This window comes from Maniola hyperantus, chromosome 3 (assembly GCF_902806685.2).
Source record: "Maniola hyperantus chromosome 3, iAphHyp1.2, whole genome shotgun sequence".
Classification (NCBI taxonomy): Eukaryota; Metazoa; Arthropoda; class Insecta; order Lepidoptera; family Nymphalidae; genus Maniola; species Maniola hyperantus.
This window is the reverse complement of record NC_048538.1, coordinates 9,095,605-9,116,757: the sequence shown is the minus strand read 5'-3', so window position 1 is coordinate 9,116,757 and position 21,153 is coordinate 9,095,605. Positions and strand designations below refer to the sequence as shown.

The 21,153-nt window shown below is 37.5% G+C and overlaps 1 protein-coding gene across 1 annotated transcript; it reads left to right on the top strand.

Moving 5' to 3' along the window:
• The first annotated feature begins 6,487 nt into the window (after positions 1-6,487).
• On the top strand, positions 6,488-20,523 carry LOC117996291 (actin-binding protein IPP). The gene is made up of 10 exons (XM_034984338.2): positions 6,488-7,988; positions 10,754-10,898; positions 13,183-13,321; positions 14,179-14,344; positions 15,530-15,709; positions 16,188-16,351; positions 16,828-16,963; positions 17,258-17,468; positions 18,114-18,334; positions 18,481-20,523. The coding sequence occupies exons 1-10, from the start codon at positions 7,833-7,835 to the stop codon at positions 18,715-18,717; spliced, it is 1,755 nt and encodes a 584-aa protein (XP_034840229.1). The 5' UTR covers positions 6,488-7,832; the 3' UTR covers positions 18,718-20,523.
• Positions 20,524-21,153: the final 630 nt, after the last annotated feature.

Below are 21,153 nucleotides of genomic sequence, written 5' to 3'. Positions count from 1 at the left end.
GAGACGCAGCTAACCTATTTTTTTTGGTTACGTCGTGCTATCGCTATCTCATACTCGGTTACACAGTACTTCAATCTACCTTTATTACTCTATCTACGTATCACAACTACTCTGTGGTGACGGGTGGTAACGATTATTGTTTATACTTGCTGGGTGAGGTGAGACTGAAGTTGAGTTGATTGATATTTACTTGTTTGTTTTATTTAATTTCGCGCTTGTACTGCTGTGTCGTTTTTTTTTTTTAATAATATGATTTTAGGGGGATTTTCAAGTAGTAACTGTTGTGATTTTTGTTCCGTGCAAAGAAGTTGGAAGTACTACTACATTCCTATGTCGATGGTTCCGTGTTTTAGGGGTTTTGGCTTTAGGCTTAGGGGTAAATATTTTTGAAAATTGGTAACACTGGTTTAAACTCTTTACTTACTCTATGTGTATCAAAGACGTGACTACGATTAATTTCACTTTATTCACTAATTTTTTTTAACGTTTTGATGTACAATGTGTACAATTTAGGTAGGTACCTACCTACATTGTAAACTTTTTTTTTTCGGTGTTGTATGTCATAGAGACAGAGTAGTATCCGTAATCCTTATTAGTATATTTATTATCTATTATTTTATTTCTGGTCGGTGTCTGTGGTGTCTATCGTGTCCAGGGTCTTTTCACTCAGTACCTACATTTTTTTTTTTTTTTTTTTTTTTTTCTTCTTCTGGCTTTACACAGATTAGCCAATGTCAGGTTTGTTATTTATTAAAGTTTAAAGTTAGGGAAACTATGGATAAAATTGAAAAATCGGGATTTGGAATTTGAAAGGAAAAGGATAAGGTTTTCACTAATCTAATAATAATATACCCACATATATACTATAACTTGATATCATTTTTTTCTAGGAACAAAGCTAGAACTTTATAAATATTTGAAGAATTAGTATATAATAAACAAACTATAGATGTAGGAAATGGTATATGCAATGATTCGAGATGAGCAAGAAAGGCAGACCGATCATACAAAGTGCATGCAAAGAAAATATGATTCAAGTCCCCATACTCCCCACAGGAACAGTAAGGATCGGGAACAATTTTCATCTTGTACAAATGGGCTGGTGTACAAACATGACCCAAGCGTATTCTACACAGAACAGAGGTGACAGTTTTGGAGAAAACTAATCGACTGAACCATGGTTTTCTCGGAATGGACGTCTGAATTTTTCTATAATGTTTACCTACTGAACTATCGTTATTCCATACCCCATCCCAGGTTTCATACAAATATACTTTGGATAAATTTATCAGGTCAGAACAATAATTGGTGTATGGGACAGTATCTCCAATGCGTATAGCCTCATTTGCCAATTGATCAGCCCTTTCATTTCCGAGAATGCCCACATGGCTTGGTACCCAAGCTAGGACAACATCGCAATTTCTCTGTGAACATTTATATAAAAGATCTCTAATCCCAAAAACAATTGGAGACTGTTTATGGGATTTGAATGGAAATCTATTAATAGCTTCTAAAACACTGCGGGAATCAGAAAATATTATGGTTTTCGGTATCTTTAAAATTAAAATATATTCCAAAGCTTTAAGTAAACCATAACATTCACCGGTGTAAACGGAAGTTTCAGGTGGAAGTTTAATTTGTTGTATACCTTTATATTGTGAATGATATACCCCAACCCCAACACAACTCTTATCCTCATGCTTAGAAGCATCTGTGAACACATAGTGCCTGTCGGGCCATTTATTATTGACGATGTTAGTAAATTCCTGTTTTGGATTAAGGTTATCTTTTAATTTTAATCCTATATCGAATTTAATTTGCGGGACAGCAATAAGGCTTTTGTAGTTATGCTGGTATAGAGGAAGAGTAATACTTCGATGGGTGGGAGCTCCCAAACTTTCATATTTTCTAAGACTTTTTACAAGACATGGAGAGTCTTTATGGGTCCAGTAATTGCAGTTATCAACCTGATATGCAAGTTGTCGTACTTTTGGAAATAACGGATGGGAACTTAGCTCTAATGTACGAAAAAAGTATTTATCACAGAGGAATTGTCTTCTCATATATAAGGGCGGATCACAACATTCTACCTGAAGACAATTTGTCGGAGCCGATTTCATCGCACCTGTAACTAACCTCAAAGCCTTTGACTGGATCATATCCAGCTTTTTAGCTGCAGTTGTATTACCAGGGTGTAACAAGAATGTTCCATAGTCTAAAACACTTCTTATTAAAGCATTATATAACAATCTCATTGTAAAAGGGTGTGCACCCCACCATACTCCTGTAAGGCACCTTAGAATATTCAAATTTCGCTCACACCTTAATGAAACATATTCAAAATGAGGAACTCCAGTAAGTTTAGAATCTAATATTACGCCTAAAAATTTTGTCTTATCTTTAACTGCTAGCGGAATACCATTGTAATTAATATGAAGAGATGGGAGATTTCGCTTTCGAGAAAATACTACAACAGAGCTTTTAGATGGTGACAAATCTAGCCCATTATTATATAACCAACACTTTAAAGCATTTAACGCTAAAGTTAACAATTCACTAATATTATCCAAAGATGGTCCAGCAACATATAAAAGCAAATCATCTGCATATTGAAGCACATTTGCATATCTGTTAACAGAAATGTCCAAATCGTAAGTATAAATGTTATATAATATAGGGCTCAAAACAGAGCCTTGTGGCAAACCCTTCCACACAGTTCTATATATAATTTCACTTTCAGACGAATCTAACGAATACTTTATATATCTTTCGTACAACATATTTACAATAAAATTAATTAATAAATTAGGAATATTCAGGGCTAGCAATTTATTTTTTAAAATCGAGATATTTACATTATCATAGGCGGCATTTATGTCTAGGAAGGCAGCAACCAAAGACTCATTTTTAGAGAAACTTAGTCTTATGTCTGTGGTAAGAACGCTCAAGCTGTCAAGGGTACATTTACCTTTCCTAAAACCAAACTGATTTCTTGATAATAATGTATTATGTTCTAAAAACCATTCCAGCCTGATTTTAATGAGGTGTTCAGCAGTTTTAGCTAATACCGACGATAATGCTATTGGCCTATACGATGTTGGATCTGAACTCGGTTTATTCGGCTTCTGTAATAAGATCAAAGTTTGGGACCTCCAGGATTCGGGGACGATACCCGCCATCATAACGTTGTTGATCAAAGAAAGGTAGTACCTGAGGATATTGTCGTCAAGGTTCGATAAGAAGGAATAAGGAATCCCGTCTTCCCCTGGTGCAGAATCCTTAGTCGATGACAGTACGCCTTTCAATTCGTTAAGTGTAAATGGCGAATTCAAATCTACATTATTATAATTATCATTAGATACTATTAGGGGCGTTGAGGCCATGGGACATTCAGGTACATAAGGAGGACCCAAACGATCCATGATTTGCTCTGCTAGAGCTGGAGATATTTTATTCTGTTGTGAATCTTTAAATGCAGATCTAAACCTTCTTATATTTTGCCAAACAATTGAAGGTGAAACATTAGGATTCAAGGATTTACAAAACCTGTGCCATCCTTCATATTTCTTTATCCTAAGTAGCTCCTTAGTGGTATTGGCAATTTTTAAGTAATTATCAAAATTTTCATCCGTCATATTTTGACAAAATTGTTTTTCTGCTTCTTTCCTTTCTTTAACAGCATTAGTGCACTCTACATCCCACCATGGTGGAGATGGAATAAATTCCATGCACTCACCACTTTTTACTGGAAAAGTTTCATCTGCAGCTTCAATTAAAGCTGCAGATAAAGCTTGTGAGGATTCTAATATATTCAAATGACTAATTTCAGTTAAATTATTGATTTTCTTTTCAACGGCTGCACTATACAAACTCCATTTTGCATCTGTCAGTTTATGTTTTAAACGTGGCTGTCTTACATGTTTTGGAGGTTTATCAAAAGGGAAAGTAATAATTAGAGGGTAGTGATCACTACCACCAGTAGATTCAGCTGTTGACCAGGTGAGAGATGAAGCTAGATCAGGAGTGCAAATGGACAAATCTGGAGCACTAGGTGTCCGTGCCAACCGTGTTGGAGACCCAGTATTTAGAATGCACAAGTTATGGGAGCTTATTAAATCTAACAACTTTTCTCCATAGAAGGTTGTTGAGGAACATCCCCATAATTCGTGATGAGAGTTAAAATCCCCTAAACATAAAAATGGTTTCGGTAAAAAATTAAAAATTTCATTAATTTCATTAAATATTTCATTATTAGGACGAGAGAAATATATAGATACATAACATATACTATTTACAATAACTGCAATAACAGATAAGTTATCGCTATGTACAGGAAGAGTGATAGGTGTAAATGTCAGAGTATTTTTGATGAGTATGGCCACCCCGCCATACCCATCAGGTCTGTCTTCTCTGAGACAAACATACCCCGGCATTTTGAACAAAAATTCCTTTCTCAACCATGTCTCTTGGAGACAGATAAGAAAGGGGTCATGTTTATTAATAAAATATATTAAGTCTTGTTTTCTATTGTTGAGGCTCAGGCAATTCCACTGAATCACTCTGGCTCTGTGATCCATTATTATTAGATATTTGATATAAGGCTTCAATTACTGTGGCAACGTGGGACGGTGTAACTATATTTGATTGTGATAATAATTGAATTAATATTTTAATAATGTCTGCCATGTTCATGTTATTTTCAGAACTATTATTATTAAAATTAAACTTTTGTTTAGGTAAAACAGGATCTCTTATTATTTCTGAGTGGGCAAAGCGGTCATAGCCTTTGCTATGCTTTGAGGGTGATCTTGGCTTTATAAAAACTGTTTTTTTATACGAATTCGGCACTGAATGTGAAGTAGATGGAAGTTTAGATTTTTGGGGACCATGTATATCTTGTGATGAAGAGGATGGCACAGGCGTTGAAACCAAAGCTTCGGCATATGACATGTTTGCAACTGGTGGATGTATTTTAATTGCTTCCATATACGAAATACAACTTTTGCTCATGGTTTCTTTTATCGCTCTCTGTCTGTTATGCTCTAAGCATTTTTTATTTATGGCTTGATGGGAACCTTTGCATAGGCAACATCGGTAATACTCTTCTTCTACCTGACAAGTGTCGCCAGAATGCCCTTGGCTACATTTATAACACTTTGGCACTGACCGGCACTGATTTTTGACATGTCCAAAACGGCAACACTGGTAGCATTGCACAGTGGGGTAAATGTATAACTCTACAGGTAAAGCAGTGTAGCACATATATACCCGGGTAGGCAGTATTTGCCCATCAAAAGTAACTATTACCGTCCCCGTGTTAATGAATTGGTTTACATCATTCACTACAATTTTTCTTTTCATCCTCCTGATTTTAATGATTGGTCCGCAACCAAGTGGAACACTCATGTTGAGTAAGACTTCCTCTTCGGACCAATCATTAGGGACACCTTTTACCACACCCATGCGAGTAACATTAAATGTGGGTATAAACGCCCTGTATTTTGCGGGTTCAAGTATTGGGTTTGTTAAAAAATTGTTGGCATCCAAGTAGGTAGAAAACGCCATACTGATGCGATTTCTACCTACACGTTTTACGCTTCCGTTCACAACACCACTAAATTTGTTATTTTTCAAAAATCTACCAAAAGTTATTGGGTGTAGAGTTGTTGAGCTATCACTTTTTTCAATTTCTTTTTGTACATGTATTACGTATGGGGCATTGTCGGATTGTTGATAATAAGCACGACCAATTGGCACACGCTTTGGCAGTGAAGATTGACTACTATTATCGGTGGGATTTGTGGATTCAGTTTGTGGATTTGGGTAAGGGGCATTCTGAACTTTATTATTGTCAGGTTCACTCTTGCATTCACAACTGTACCTTTCTCTTCCATCTCGACTTTTTGTTTTCCTTTTTCTTTTGTTACAGGTCATACAAATGCGTGAAAATATTTTTCTTTTCAACGGTTGGTCGGCATTGGACACAACGGACACGTCAGTGTCCATTGACGACTCGACCGCTGCAATTAATACGTCCATTTTTGATGTAATATTCAGCGATCCTGGGGGATCTGACCCCCCGGGATCGGGAGGCCGACTTTCCATAAGTTTGAAATGTAAAGTATACTAAATTTAAAAACTTACCTATATATACAGCTAACTACTATGAAAATGTCACTAAAACTACAATATTAACAGTATAAAACAACACCAATCCTTTTCCAAATTGAATTTACAAATTAATAAAATCAAAGCACGAAAATTTCACGTCCGCCAAGTACGAAGTTTCCCGCCCTTTTTTCTACCTACATTTTAGCCACAGTACAAAATCGCACAGGGTACATTGACTCAGACTTAGCTCGACAGATGGCACTAGTAGTAAGTTTTGTTGCCAACCACGCGCAACAGGTGGCACTACTTGTAAATTTTGTGGCTGGTCAGCAGTGTGACCGTTTGTGGCAGATTTCTGCCATTTGGGCAGATTTGGCTCCTAAATTTTAACTCTGGCAGAAAAAGCTGACGATTTAACAAAGTGGTAGATTGTGGCAGATTTCAAGGAAATCCTTATTATTTTTCTAATCTATCGCCACACTCACACACACACACAGTTAAAGTATCAATTATTAATCTTGGCAATCTATTTTCGTCCTTATTCAAGCAATTAGCAAGAAGTGAAATGTAAAAATTCTTAAATGTGATGGATGAATGCAATAAAAAAAATATATGAAAAGACATTGCTATGCTAGGAGGGTCAGACTCAGAATAATATTAATAATTAATTAAAAAGCAAATTCGTAGCGTTTTTTTTCTTTTTAAAAATTACACGGTATTCTTTTAGCTCATCCACCGTAATTTAATCAAGAAACACCGTATTTTTAACCTTACAACACGGTAATTCTTGATTTACATATGGAAACACTGGCACAGTCACAAATTGTCAAGTCTGTGGTCTGTGTCTATTAAAAATTATTTATTTTCAACCACTTTTTTCCGAGGTTTTCCATTATATCAAGGTGTTTATGTGATATTTTCCAACGACTTGACTTTGTTAGTTGGATTTTGGTGATTCTGTTATAGTGAAGTGACTTGTGCTTTATTTTGAACTCTGACAACTCTACCGAGCAACTTTCTTTATTTCTTTGTACCTCTTTAGCTATTCGAAACTGCAAAGTATGGATTTACAGTGCATTGTGCTGATCTGGATGTGATGGAAAAAGCCATAAAACAAGAAAAAAGAAGAGCTCTATAAGTACCTAACTAATATAACCCCGACTACGTTTCTCGGACTACGATTTGCTGTAATAACAGAAAAAAAGTGTGTGCCCAGTTATAAAAATAAATAAAAGATTATTACCTTATTTATGTGTTTTATTGAAATTAACCATAGAAAAATAGAAATAAAAGAAAATTTAAAACCTATATATAGGTACCTATCTAGGTAGCGTATATACTGTACCTATAGGGATTAGTATATATAGCAGATCCTGTAGTTGCAACTCAGCTCAATAGATGGCGTTACCAAAAAATAGGGACTGATGACTCTATACCCGTATATTCAATGTACTCTGTGATCGTGTCAATTATTGTATGTAAACTTCACAGGTAAACTGTGGGTAAACTTGTAAACCAACCGCACTGTAAACTAAAGTGTAAAGTTATTAATAAATAATTAGGTATTCTCTAATTACAATATAGAAAATAAATGAATAATATCTTTCAAACTGTGTCAACATAAATAATCAGGTATTAAGAAGAAAGAAACTTTATTTTCCGAACCTTTAATTACTTTCTATATAAAATATGAAACCTTTGGATACAATATAACAACAACAATGTCTTCAAGCATTTATGAAAAAATTCACAAAGAAGGCTCCAGGCCTTATAAATGCTACGAATACGCTAATAAAGTGTCCATAAATCTTAATCACTTTAGAAGAGATGGTCGATTTTGTGACATTGACCTGATATCTGGAAAAACTAAAGTGCAGGTAAGAATGACCTTTTTATATTAAAAATAGGTACATAATAAAAACATTTTGTAACATCAACCATAGAACTGCTTTACCACCACCACTTCTTTATTAAGACAATAAAGAAGGCTGTGGCACCACCCTTTAGCTGAATGTTGTTTGAACATGATATTATTATGATATAACCTATGTAAGTATTTTTTCCCCTTACAAGGCCTAAGTACGCGGAGAAGGTAATGTACATCGACATTTAGAAGGAGATGGCAGGTTTGTAGAGCGTTGTTCCGGTCATTGAAACTGACAACACGTCATATAGGTATGAGTGACAAAGACAATACTATAAAGCCGAAATGTTATTCTAAAGACTGATGTACGTTACTTTCTGCAGCATACTGTATATACATTTATAAAAATCAGAGCCTTAGAGAAATTTTCATTTTACTGGAAGTAGTCAAAAATGGAAAAGCAATTTTATGGGCAGCTATACATAATCAAAAATTGGAAAGTAAAAATATTATTATGTAGGTATGGTCTTTATGATTAATCCCCTAGCTGCATATCGCAAATTTTACATGAGAGCGCTCCAGATTTTCAAACTTGCTTATATCATATTCTACTGAAGTCACAAAATCTGATATCATATATAAAATTCAAAGTCCTGACTGACTTATATATCAACGCACAGCCTAAACCACTGGTTCTAGAGACATGAAATTTGGAGGGTGTGTTCTTCGTAATGAGTAGGTATCCACTAAGAAAGGATAGGACAGGAAGAAGGATTTTTCGAAATTCCACCTCTAAGTGGGTTAAATGTATGCAATTTATGTAGTCCATGTGGACGAAGTCGCGAGCAAAAGCTAATTTTGTATAAAAACCGGCCAAGTGCGAGTCAGGCTCGCGCAATGAGGGTTCCGTACTACAGTCGTATTTTTTCGACATTTTGCACGATAATTCAAAAACAATGATGCATAAAATTAATAAAAATCTTTTTTAGAATGTACAGGTAAAGACCTTTCATATGATACCCCACTTGATATAGTTATCTCACTTCGAAAGTTGAAAATACTAATTATTAGTTCATGACCACAATTTAATTTTTTTTTTGTGTGATCTAACCCTAAATTCACGGTTTTCAGATTTTTCCCCAAATGTCAGCTATAAGATCTACCTACCTGCCAAATTTCATGATTCTAGGTCAACGGGAAGCACCCTGTAGGTTTCTTGACGGACAGACAGACAGACAGACAGACAACAAAGTGATCCTATAAGGGTTCCGTTTTTCCTTTTGAGGTACGGAACCCTAAAAATAAAAAGATAGACCATAAAAGTAACTCGGTAGTTGTTATTTGCGATTTAATACATCAAATCACCCCTATTGTAAATATTATGTTAAGTGGTACTTACTTGTACAAATCCATTTAATGAAATTCTGCGTGGGGTACATTGTATAAAAAATTTAAGTATTTTATGGATTTTGGGTAGCAATTGTTAAGTTACTGGATACCACTACTGCTATCTGAAATTTTAGTCAACTTTGTAGCTATGAGATATTTCATGTGTAGGTATAAAATTCAATTATTTGTACATTTATTTTTTGTTAAACTAAACAAAAGTATAGTGTGGCCTGAAAGTCACAAAACGAAAAATGCAACTAACAGACTGACTCATTAAGGTATTGTATGTAGGGACTGTCAATGTACTAACTTCAGTGGCCCTACCGCGGTTGTTTGACAGCTACAATGTCACAATCGCAATCATCTCTGATTGGTTAATGCTCGCTCACTATTGGCCACAATGCATTGTTGCAAGAAGAATCGCACAAATTCAGCCAATCAGATCAATGGAGATTGTAATAATGATTGATGCAGGTTTTAGACAATCGCCCTGCTGTTTACTGTTTAAGTGCATTAAAGGAGATCAATCAAAAAAAGTCAAGTAGGTAATTATTTTGATTGAGGGTATTATTGCAAACATTTTTTACTTTGACAGCAAAGCTTAAGACCTTTACTTGCGTTGGTATTGAAGTTTGAATTTTTTTGAATAAAATGGCACAAAAAATATGAAAACTACTACTAATAAAAAATAGCACTTTAAAACATCATATTTTACAAACGGATCTAGAAATCGAAAAATGATGTTCCCACACCCACAGTATTTTTAAAAGACCAATTTAACGATAACCCACACTATGAGGTAGGCGGAAAAGAATTCATCCCCAATTTACATGTAGGGGAGCTACCCTAAAAAAATATTTATCACAATTTTATTTCACCACTTTGTCAGCGTGATTAATATTTATACCCATCATTCATGCCAAATTACAGATTTCTAGCACTATAATAGTCTCTGAGATTAGACGGAGAAACTATAAGGGTTCCTTGTTTACTACGGAACCCTAAAAAAGTGAATATTACTATGAATTCATAGTAATATTCACTTAAATACTGAATATTATATAATGAACTTTATAATTATAAAGTTCATTATATAATTTTATTAATTGAAATTAACGTTTTTCGATTGCTTAGTGCAAGTACTATCTTGTTTATACATTTTTAGATTTCTCTCGCTTGGTGTAAAAGACTGTATTATGAAAAACAAGATTTTCAAACTACAATATCTTTCGAGTTGCGGTCTCAGCTTGGCTGTAATATGTAATGAAATATGTTTAGAATAGTACGATCTGTCAAAGGAATCACTTTACTTTTTTTGGCCGGCACTTGGTATTTTTTTTATGGGTTGTGAATGATCTCCTTTTATGTTAACATATTGGAATGATACAGGCACACAGAGTAGTACTGGCGGCCAGCTGTGAATATTTTGATGCAATGTTCAATGTGGGCTTAGAAGAGAGCCAGAAAGGTCGGGTAGTATTACCCAGTGTTCCTCCTGGCATTCTTCCTTTGATAATTGACTTTATTTATACTGGTAAGTCATTATTAAAGTAGACTCATACTACAGTACTGGTCATTATTACTGATCACTGGCCCTCTACTAACCATGGTTGTCCTCCCAGAATGAGAAGGGTTTAGGCCATAGTTCACCTTGCTGGTTAAGTGTAATTATTGTCTTAGGTATGCAGGTTTCCTCACAATCCTTCTCAGCAAGTGATATTTAGTTGCTTGAAACGCACATAATTCTGAAAAGTTAGAGGTGTATACCTGGATTTGAACCGTGGACCCCCAAAATGGAGGTTGACATCTTAACCATTCGGCTATTGCTGCATTATTATTGTAATTTTTTTTGTTTACAAATAGAGATATTAAACATATACTATGGTGCTGGGGACTTTGTGTTGATTTAGATTTTTAAAAATCCTATAGGAACTCTTTGAATTTCCGGAATAAAAGTAGTCTATGTCCTTCCCCGGGATGTAAGCTAACTCTGTACCTTTCATCAAAGTCGGTTAAACTGTTGGCTCATGAAAAGCTAGCAGACAGACAAACACACTTTTGCATTTATGATAATATTCGAAGTACCAGCTGATGCCCGTGACTTCACACACGTGGATGTAGGAGTTAAAAATCCCGTGGGAACTCTTATTTTCCGGGATAAAAGTAGCCTGTGTCACTCTCCACTCTTTAATTACTATTTCTATGCAAAAAATCACCTCGATCCGTTGCACACCTCGCGCTATCCTATATCCGCCTTCTCCACTTCTGTACCGCAGGCAAATAAGTTTCAAATAGAATAGAATTTTCGAAGGAGTGCGTGGGATTTTCGTGAACGGGGTTCAAACTTCAATCATATAGTCATGGTTTGGTACAATGGTAAACGGTGCATTATAAACCCATAGCTTAGGAGTGCAGTACCCTGCAGCATCAGTATTGAAGAGTTGGAACGTGGAGTTCAATAATGGTATCTATGTTTAGCATATCTACAATATTATTTCACAATCAAGATTGCCTGAATACCTCTGACTTAGATTCAGATCCAAAAGTGCTGTAGCTACCCGTCATCATCATGGTTTAGAAGTTGGGACTTGATCATGTATATTACGCGATAGGTCGAGATGGCAATCGGGGTGAGGACGCCCCGCATACCCCCCGCGTTAACCCAGGTACCCCACCTCATACACAAATTGCCACCTCGACCTGTCGCGTACTATAGGTACCTAGTCGTTAATTGATGTACCTACCTATTGATTCTATTTTGATGACCTCTCTGAAACAGTGGTGAGCGCTGTAGTCTTATCAGTGGGAGGTCCCAGGTTCGAATTTTATAATTTCTAAATTTCCTCGGGTCTAGTCTAGTCAGGCTTCGGCCGTGGCTTGTTACCACCCTACCGGCAAAGCCGTACCGCTAAGCGATTTAGCGTTCCGGTAAGATGCCGTGATCATAAATCGTAGGTCTATTCATATTTGCTAAAATCTTTGATAAATTCGATAAATTGCGCATTCCAGCTTAGGCTGAGCAATAGGTTCAAAGGTACATTCCTGGTTTCAAGTTATTTGGAAATACTGAGAATTGTGATGGCTGTAATTTCTGAACTACAAAACCGATGACCTTGAAATATTTACAGAACAATCTTTAAAGTATCCCCTTTCTATTGTTTACTAGTGCAGGGATTGCCCATTCATACGTCTACTAGACCTAGGTCTAGTTAATTACTACTTGTTTTTATCTGTATTATATATGTAATTTAATATGTAATAATATGTAATAATATCCAATAAATTTAATTTAATTTAATTTCTAGCAAAAAATGAAATCAGACTACGCGTTAACGAATTACAACTGACTATACATTTTAACTTTCATCCTCTCTCCTAAGAGAACCATGCGGAATTTCGGGATAAAAAGTATCCTATCCTCTATGTGTCGTTCCTCGTAATATGAATTCAAATCATACCAAGTTTCCTTGGAATTCATTCAGTAGTTCGGTGTGATGCGCAGCCGTGATACAGACGTACAGACAGACTAAAATGAAAAAAAAATTACACAGTATCGATTATAGAGTGCCGTCGAAAAAAAAATTCAAAATATCTTCAATGTATAGAATTAAACCAGTTACAGTTTTGTTATAAGTATAGATATAATATCTATACTTATAACAAATCTCTCTCTCTCTTCTGCGTCCTCCTTGATTCCAAATCCGATATAACCAAATTTTAAACTCCGGTTCCGAATGCGGATCCGATATAACCAATTCGTAACATCCCTGAAATCCCTGATGTATACTATAAAGATTTAATGCTCATTTTATGTGCAGGTGAAATAGTGATTGATAAAGCCACAGTACAACATTTGATGATAGCAGCTGATATGTTCCAACTTCGGGAACTGGTAATTGGCTGTGGAGAATTCTTAAAGAGAGAACTGCACGCTTCTAATGCACTCGGCATATTTAGGTGATATATTATTTTTCTTTATCTTTACACATAGTCAATATTTCAATGATAGTCTTTGAGACATTTTTAACTGAATAATTTTTGATTGTATCTAGAACTCTTAAAATGTCCACTTTCAGTGTTTATTGAACCGCCGACTTTTCGGAATCCAGTCCGCTCCTTAACCGTTCAGCTATTGAGGCTCTAGTTTGTTGAATGGAACTTTTCAGAAAAAAATCACTGAGTGCTATTTTATTAGTAAGACTTTGTATTAAATATGTATTAGTAATACATCAGTTAAAAATATGTATACAACATTTTACAAATATTGTCATCATCATGATCAACCCATCGCCGGCTCACTACAGAGCACGGGTCTCCTCTCAGAGTGAGAAGGGTTTTGGCCATAGTCTACCACACTGGTCATGTGCGGATTGGTAGACTTCGCACACCTTTGAGAACATTATGGAGAATTCTTAGGCATGCAGGTTTCCTCACGATGTTTCCCTTCACCGTTAAAGCAAGTGATATTTGTGGTTAAAGAATTTTATTCTCAAAAGAAATCAGATATACAAATTTCACTTAATGAGAAATTTATAGTAACAAACTTAAACTAATTTTATCTCTCGGCACAGCGCGGTGGCAAGCAACAACACGATAGTAAAAATAGCGGGTAGTATAATGTATTTAATTACTTAAAACGCACATAACTCCGAAAAGTTAGAGGTGCGTGCCCGGGATCGATCTCCCGACCTCCGATTAGAAGGCGGACGTCCTAAGCACTAGGCTATCACAGCTTATAGCTTATATACAAATATTGTACCTACTCCTTATTTGAATTCATTTGTAGCACTTTCATGTTCGGTTCTTTATTAAAGGTTTGCAGAAAATCACAATTGTACTGAGCTTGCAGAGGAAGCATTGGCACATGCTCAGGCTCACTGGAATGTGGTAGCTAATGGTGAAGAACTGTTAGAACTACCCCTGCAGCAACTGCTCACGCTGTTATCTTCAGAGCAACTTAAGGTGGACAATGAAGCTCAGGTATTAAAATACTGCCTTTTATTTTTCTTGAATTGAAATATAAACATACTAGATGTTGCCCGCGACTTCGTCCGTGTGGAGTTACGTTTTTTAAAAATCCCAACTCGTCGATTTTCCGTGATAAAAGGCTATCTCTATACAACATAAAATAATGCCCTCGACTTCCACGTGGAATTAAGTTTTTTAAAAATCCCGTGGGTTCTCTTTAATTCTCCTAATAAATATACTCAAAAATATTTAACGAAAGCTTACGAAGTTACAAGCAAGCAAGCAGCTGTGAGCGAACAGGACGGCTGGCGCGGCACGAATCCCCTGGTGCATGCGGTCATTCAACTAGGTATTCAAACTTGCATGATTTGTAAAGTACTAGCTGATGCCCGCGACTTCGTTCGCGTGGAATTAGGTTTTTAAAAATCCCGTGGGAACGCTTTGATTTTCCGGGATAAAAAATAGCCTATGTCACTCTCCAGGTCTTTATCTATACACATGCAAAAATCACGTCAATCCGTTGCACCGTTGCGACGTGATTGAAGGACAAACCAACAAACAAACACACTTTCGCATTTATAATAAGGGTACTGATTTTTGGTCAAAGTATAACCTGTAGTAAAAATGATTGCAATCGATTCTGTCACTGATTCTGAATAAACTACTTTCAGGTTTTGCGTATACTTAAACTTACGTTGTATATACAAGGAAAAGCTGACTGGCTGACTGACTGACTGATCTATCTAACCACTGGACGGATCGGGCTGAAATTTGACATGCAGATAGATATTATGACGTAGGCATCCGCTAATAAAAGATTTTTAAAAATTCAACTTCTTAGTTAAAATAGGAGTTTGTGCAGTCCTTGCGGACGAAGTCTCGAGCATAAGCTAGTTGCATATAGTATGGATCATCATCATGATCAACCCATTGCCGGCTCACTACAGAGCACGGGTCTCCTCTCAGAGTGAGAAGGGTTTTGGCCATAGACTACCCCGCTGGCCATGTGCGGATTGGTAGACTTCACACACCTTTGAGAACACTATGGAGAACTCTCAGGCATGCAGGTTTCCTCACGATGTTTTCCTTCACCGTTAAAGCGAGTGATATTTTAATAACTTAAAAAATATAAATAGTATGAATTACTTAATGTGATTTTGCTAAAATATGCACCTAAGATTTTACTAATTTACTTAGGTACTCTATCCAGCTTTAAAATGGCTTGAACATGATCCATCATCACGAAGACGCCATTGTTTTGAAGTTCTAAGCCATGTGCGGTTGCCACTCATCTCCCCTCAAGTGTTGGATGACACCATCAAAACTGTGCAGGATCCTTCTATAGCAGTGGCTTTGAGAACGGTCAGAGTGGATATGGTAATTATTTCAATATTTCATCTCAAAAACAGCTGATGATACAGTACGTGGCAGAAAATAATGTACATCGAACTTTAGAATGAGATTTGGCCTTTGTAGAGCGTTGTATCTGTCACTCATACCTATGTGACGTTTTGTCGGTCTCAACGACAGAGACAATGCTACAAAATCTCTTTCTAAAAGGCGATATATAAGTCCCGTAAATTGCTATTGCGCTGGAACCATGTCTCATAAACATCGAAATGACGTCATTTTACGTATATTTAAGTAAAAATATACCATTAGCTCGAAACTTCAGTCAAGTGCTGACGCCACTAAAATGGCGGCCACGCTCATTTAGCAATTTGCGGGACAGACTGAAACGTTTAAGTGCGGAACAAGTGCCCCCCGTCTCATACCCCGATTGCCATCTCAACCTGTTGTGTACTATAGGTAAAATATGGTACGCAATGGTCACGGCTCGTGGTTTGGTTGTCAGAAGTCGGGTCGCGGCGCGCTGGTGGCGCTGGCGGCGGAGCCCCGTGCACGCGCGCGCCGCGTGCTGGTGGTGGTGGGCGGCTCATGCCACAACGCCGCGCCGCATCCGCCGCACGCCGCCGACAACATTCTCTCCTCCGTACTCAAATTTGACTTGTACAAACGGTCAGTTCGTTTTTAAGTTTAAAACGGTCAATTCTAGTATGCATGGGAATTGAAATACTCTTCCAAGATCAGTGTTTTTCACGATAGTTTAAACGCTAAAATAAGTGTTCCTATTAAAATCTCTCTAATCTCTCTAAAATCTAAAATCATGTATAATCGTGGTCAAGCTTGTGCCTATGGTGAATAAAAAAGCGCTTGGTTGCAATCAGACCTGACAATTAGTGATAGTGAAAAAAACTAACGTTTAAGAAATACTGACGGCCAAAGTTCAGATTTTCGCCACGCGCCAAGATAACCTTGTCGCACTGTATTTCTTGTACATAATATTATGGTAATGAACCATGAATGAACCCTTCATGTGCAAGTCCGTGGCCAATTTTTTAATACTAGCAAACTGATTAATTACTTATCGTAATAACATAATATTACTAGTGCATGATAATATGTAGTAAGTAACAATTTGAAATGTTTTTAAGAGAATGGGAAGAGCTGGCGCCAATGGGTATAGCAAGAATTCAACCTGGAGTAGCAATGTTGAGCGGGCGCGTGTACGCCGTCGGCGGAGAGCAAGGCAGTCAAATATTGGCTAATGGGGAAGTGTATAATCCACAGGTAAATACCTAATGTGATTATTATAATTTCAACATTCGATTAGAGTACGCGGCAGGTATAAATTTTATTTATCCTAGTCAAGTTACATTTTTAATTTTTTTCTATTTTTCAGCAGTTGGGTTATAATTTTAATTAACTTTTTCTTTTATTTGATCTTGAACTTAAACCTCGCCTGGATCTTGAAAACCAAGCGAGGTCATAAAACAAAAAATGACGTTTCGTAGTGTTGCAGATTCCTAAAACGCGTCAGCTTTTGTTAGACGATATTTCGATTCTAAGAAGCTAATTTTTCAGACTGACAAATGGTCAAACATAGCGCCGATGAAAGAAGCGCGGTGCGAGTTCGGGCTGACGGCATGGAACGGCAACCTGTTCGCGTTCGGCGGCTGGGTAGGCTCGGACATGGGCTCGTCGGTAGAGGTGTACGACCCCGCGTCCGACGAGTGGACGCTCACCGGGGAGATGCCAGAGCCACGCTTTGGGATGGGTGTTGTTAATTTTGAAGGTGGGTGCAGAGCACGTCAAATGGTCGAAGTTAGAACGTAGTACAGATGATAGAAGTGCGATGTGAGTTAGGGCTGACGGCGTGGAACGGCAACCTGTTTGCGTTCAGCGCGGCGCCTGGGTAGGCTCGGGCTCGTCGGTCAAGGTGTACGACCCCACGTCCAACGAGTGGACGATCACCGGGGAGATGCCAGAGCCGCGCTTCGGAATGGGTGTTGTTAATTTCGATTTAGGCTTTTGAGATTCCTTTGGAATTTCTCAAATTTCATTTGAGCCAAACTAGAGCAGATCAGATAGTAGTTGTACATATGTAGTATGTACAACTTGAAAAATTATTATAGTTTAACGTGTTTAAATGATTTTAGACTACAACTTTTAGTGGAGAAATATCGATAAAAATAATTATATCTTAAATTTAAATGGAACTTATTTTCGTAATCAGCACCCCAAAAAAACCTTGAAAATTAATTTACCTAATAAAATAATCAGTACCCTTATTATAAATCTTACAACCATTCTTCGGTGGCGGGCGGTAGGTTTAGCACTGAGCCCAGAATAGGTAAATACTTTATACCTATTATTACCTATATTATTTTTAGTTGTTAGGTCAACAGTACGTTTTCAATTTTATACTTTACATTCGCAGGTTTAATATATGTGGTGGGCGGCTGTACGCACACGTGGCGGCACACGCGCGACCTGCTGTGCTACACGCCCGCGACGCGCTCGTGGCGCGCACTGGCGCCCATGCGCCACGCGCGCAGCCAGGCTGCCGCCGTGGTGCTCGGCGCGCATCTCTACGTCATCGGCGGCAATGCGCCGCGCCGCACCGTGCTCGCCTCCGTCGAGAGATACAGCTTCGATGACGTAAGGCTTTTAGTTTGCGGGGCGCTCCGTAGATGGGTGCATACGGTCGATTAATATCGCAATACAATATTAACAAATAAACTGGTCTTTGAACGTTATCCTGAAGTCAGTGGAAGAGGTTAGAGGATGTTATCTCCGTATGACAGGACTCGTGGGAGGAGGTGGCGAGCCTGAAGGAGGCGCGTGCGGGCTGTGCGGCGGGCGCGGCCGACGACATGCTGCTGGCGGCCGGCGGCGACAGCGAGTGCGCGGGCGAGCGCGCCTTCTACCGTGCGCGCACCACGCTCGCCTCCGTCGAGATGTACGACGCGGCGCGCGACGTGTGGCTGCTGGCGCCACCGCTGCCGCAATCGCGCGCCGAGGCGGGCGCTGCACTGCTCTGACAAACCGACGGACGAATTGCACGGTATCTATAATAGCTCGGCGACAGCGAGCGCGCCATGCTCGCCTCCGTCGAGATACATGTAAGACGTGTAAATAACATTACATAATCTGTCGGCCACATACACAGAGGTCACGTCAGTTCAACCTTATGGAGGGACTAAAGATCTGTACCCACTGGCAGTACGGCACGGCAGAGGATCCTTTGGCATCACTACAGGCAAGCGCATACTGACGGCAACTATGAAGACTACACTACCGAAGCATTCGAGTTATATTTTCAACTCGTCGCTCGAAAATCCCTTCTTACCGCACCGTGCCGCCAGTCGTACATTCGCATCTTCAGTACTAACGCACTACCCCGAATGAAATTAAATGCATTGGTTTGTTAGAAGCGTTGCGTTCGCCTCTTGCGGATCGCTTCGTCGTTTACGATGTCACATTAATACTACGGGCCACATTCCATCTTCATACGAGCATTTAATTTGTGTTTATTTATTTCTGTTTAAGCCTGCCTTTCGGTTAGATAAAATATATCAAAAGCGTAGCTTGACTCATCTTAAGTTAAGTTACGAAACATAATATTTTAGATTAGGTCGGCTAATGACCTCTATTTGCAACTGTCACGTTCAAGACAATCTGAAACGTATGTGATACATTAAATATATAACAAATGTGATTTATTTATTGGCAAATACAATATGCAGTGGTGCGGCGATTGTCGCCATCGGTAATGATGAAAAACTATAAACTATAGTATGCCAAATATTTTACTCGTTTTATTTAGTATCAAAAATAGTCATTTACTTCATATTAATTGTTCCTGAAGGATAATTTTCTGAATTGTTCCAGATTTGCACTAATATGAAGTAAATGAGTATTTTTGACCAAAGTTTTTATGGAAAAACATGTAGATTGTAGATGCATAAATGTTATGCCCGCAAAACTCATTACCATAAACCTTCGACGTATGATTAGTCTACTATTTCCGAAAAACTAACTAAATTTTGAATTATCGCGGCTGGATGTATCAAACCACCTTTGCCAGTTTACATCCATTTTCAATATTCAATCTACCTGTAATCTGTAGATAAGTTACTTATTTTTGACATATAAATAACAACGTTGCTAAGTACTTATCTACTGATTACAGATAGATTGAATATTGTACATGGACGTTAGATCATAATAAACTTAAGACGCAATGTACAAAAAATATCATACATAGGTTACAGAAAATAAATATGGATTATTATTAAATTTAATTATTTAAACATTTTATATCAGACCAAGTTATAATAATATATTAATTGTACATTAATTTAATTAAGTTTAGTTCAATAAAAAATAGAAAGTAAAATCAATACCTAATTGAAAAATATGTAGGTACAGGATGTTCAAAAATAGAAAACCATAAAATATCTGGGCCCTTGTTATTTTGTACAAAATGTACTTATTTTGTTGTGTAAAGTCAATTGACCAACCTAAAAGTAGGTACCTAGTGCTATCATTTTCTGCAGGGAACATTGTGTAAAACATATCACTACTTTTAGGCCGGTCTAAAGATTTGTATACCAACCAAGGGTGCCAATATGTGACATCATTGATTTGAAATCTTTAAAATATGTTCTGACACATTGTGAATGACCTTAAATATAATCTGTCCTATATGTGTCCCATGGATTTACTATAAGACAACAATGTTTTTGTGGATAGTTGGGACCCATAGTTAGCTTCTGCTATCTGATAACTGACCAAATTTTTGTATTGTGTTTGTACAACTCTAGTAATAGAGAAGGTTAATTGTATATTTGAGTATTATTTACGAAGCAAGCGGAGCGGAGCTGTGAAAATATTAACCACTAGAATTGCATAAAATTCCCGCTCCGCTTCAGTGGACAAGGATTTGCGGACTAGTTTAAAAAAAACCGGCAAAGTGCGAGTCAAGCTCGCGCAATGAGGGTTCCGTACTACAGTCGTATTTTTTCGACATTTTGCACGATAATTCAAAAACTATGATGCATAAAAATAAATAAAAATCTGTTTTAGAATGTACAGGTAAAGACCTTTCATAATATGATACCCCACTTGATATAGTCACTCACTTCGAAAGTTGAAAATACTAATTATTAGTTCATGACCACAATTTTTTTTTTGTGTGATCTAACCCTAAATTCGCGGTTTCAGATTTTTTCCCAAATGTCAGCTAAAGATTTACCTACCTGCCAAATTTCATGATTCTAGGTCAACGGGAAGTACCCTGTAGGTTTCTTGACAACAAAGTGATCCTATAAGGGTTCCGTTTTTCCTTTTGAGGTACGGAACCCTAAAAATCATATATTTTAACGCGGAGCGAATAAGGGGATATTTGCCTACAAATTGCCTGCCGCCAGAAGCTCAAATTACACATCGCCTTTTCATCGCGTGGTCCGCGACGA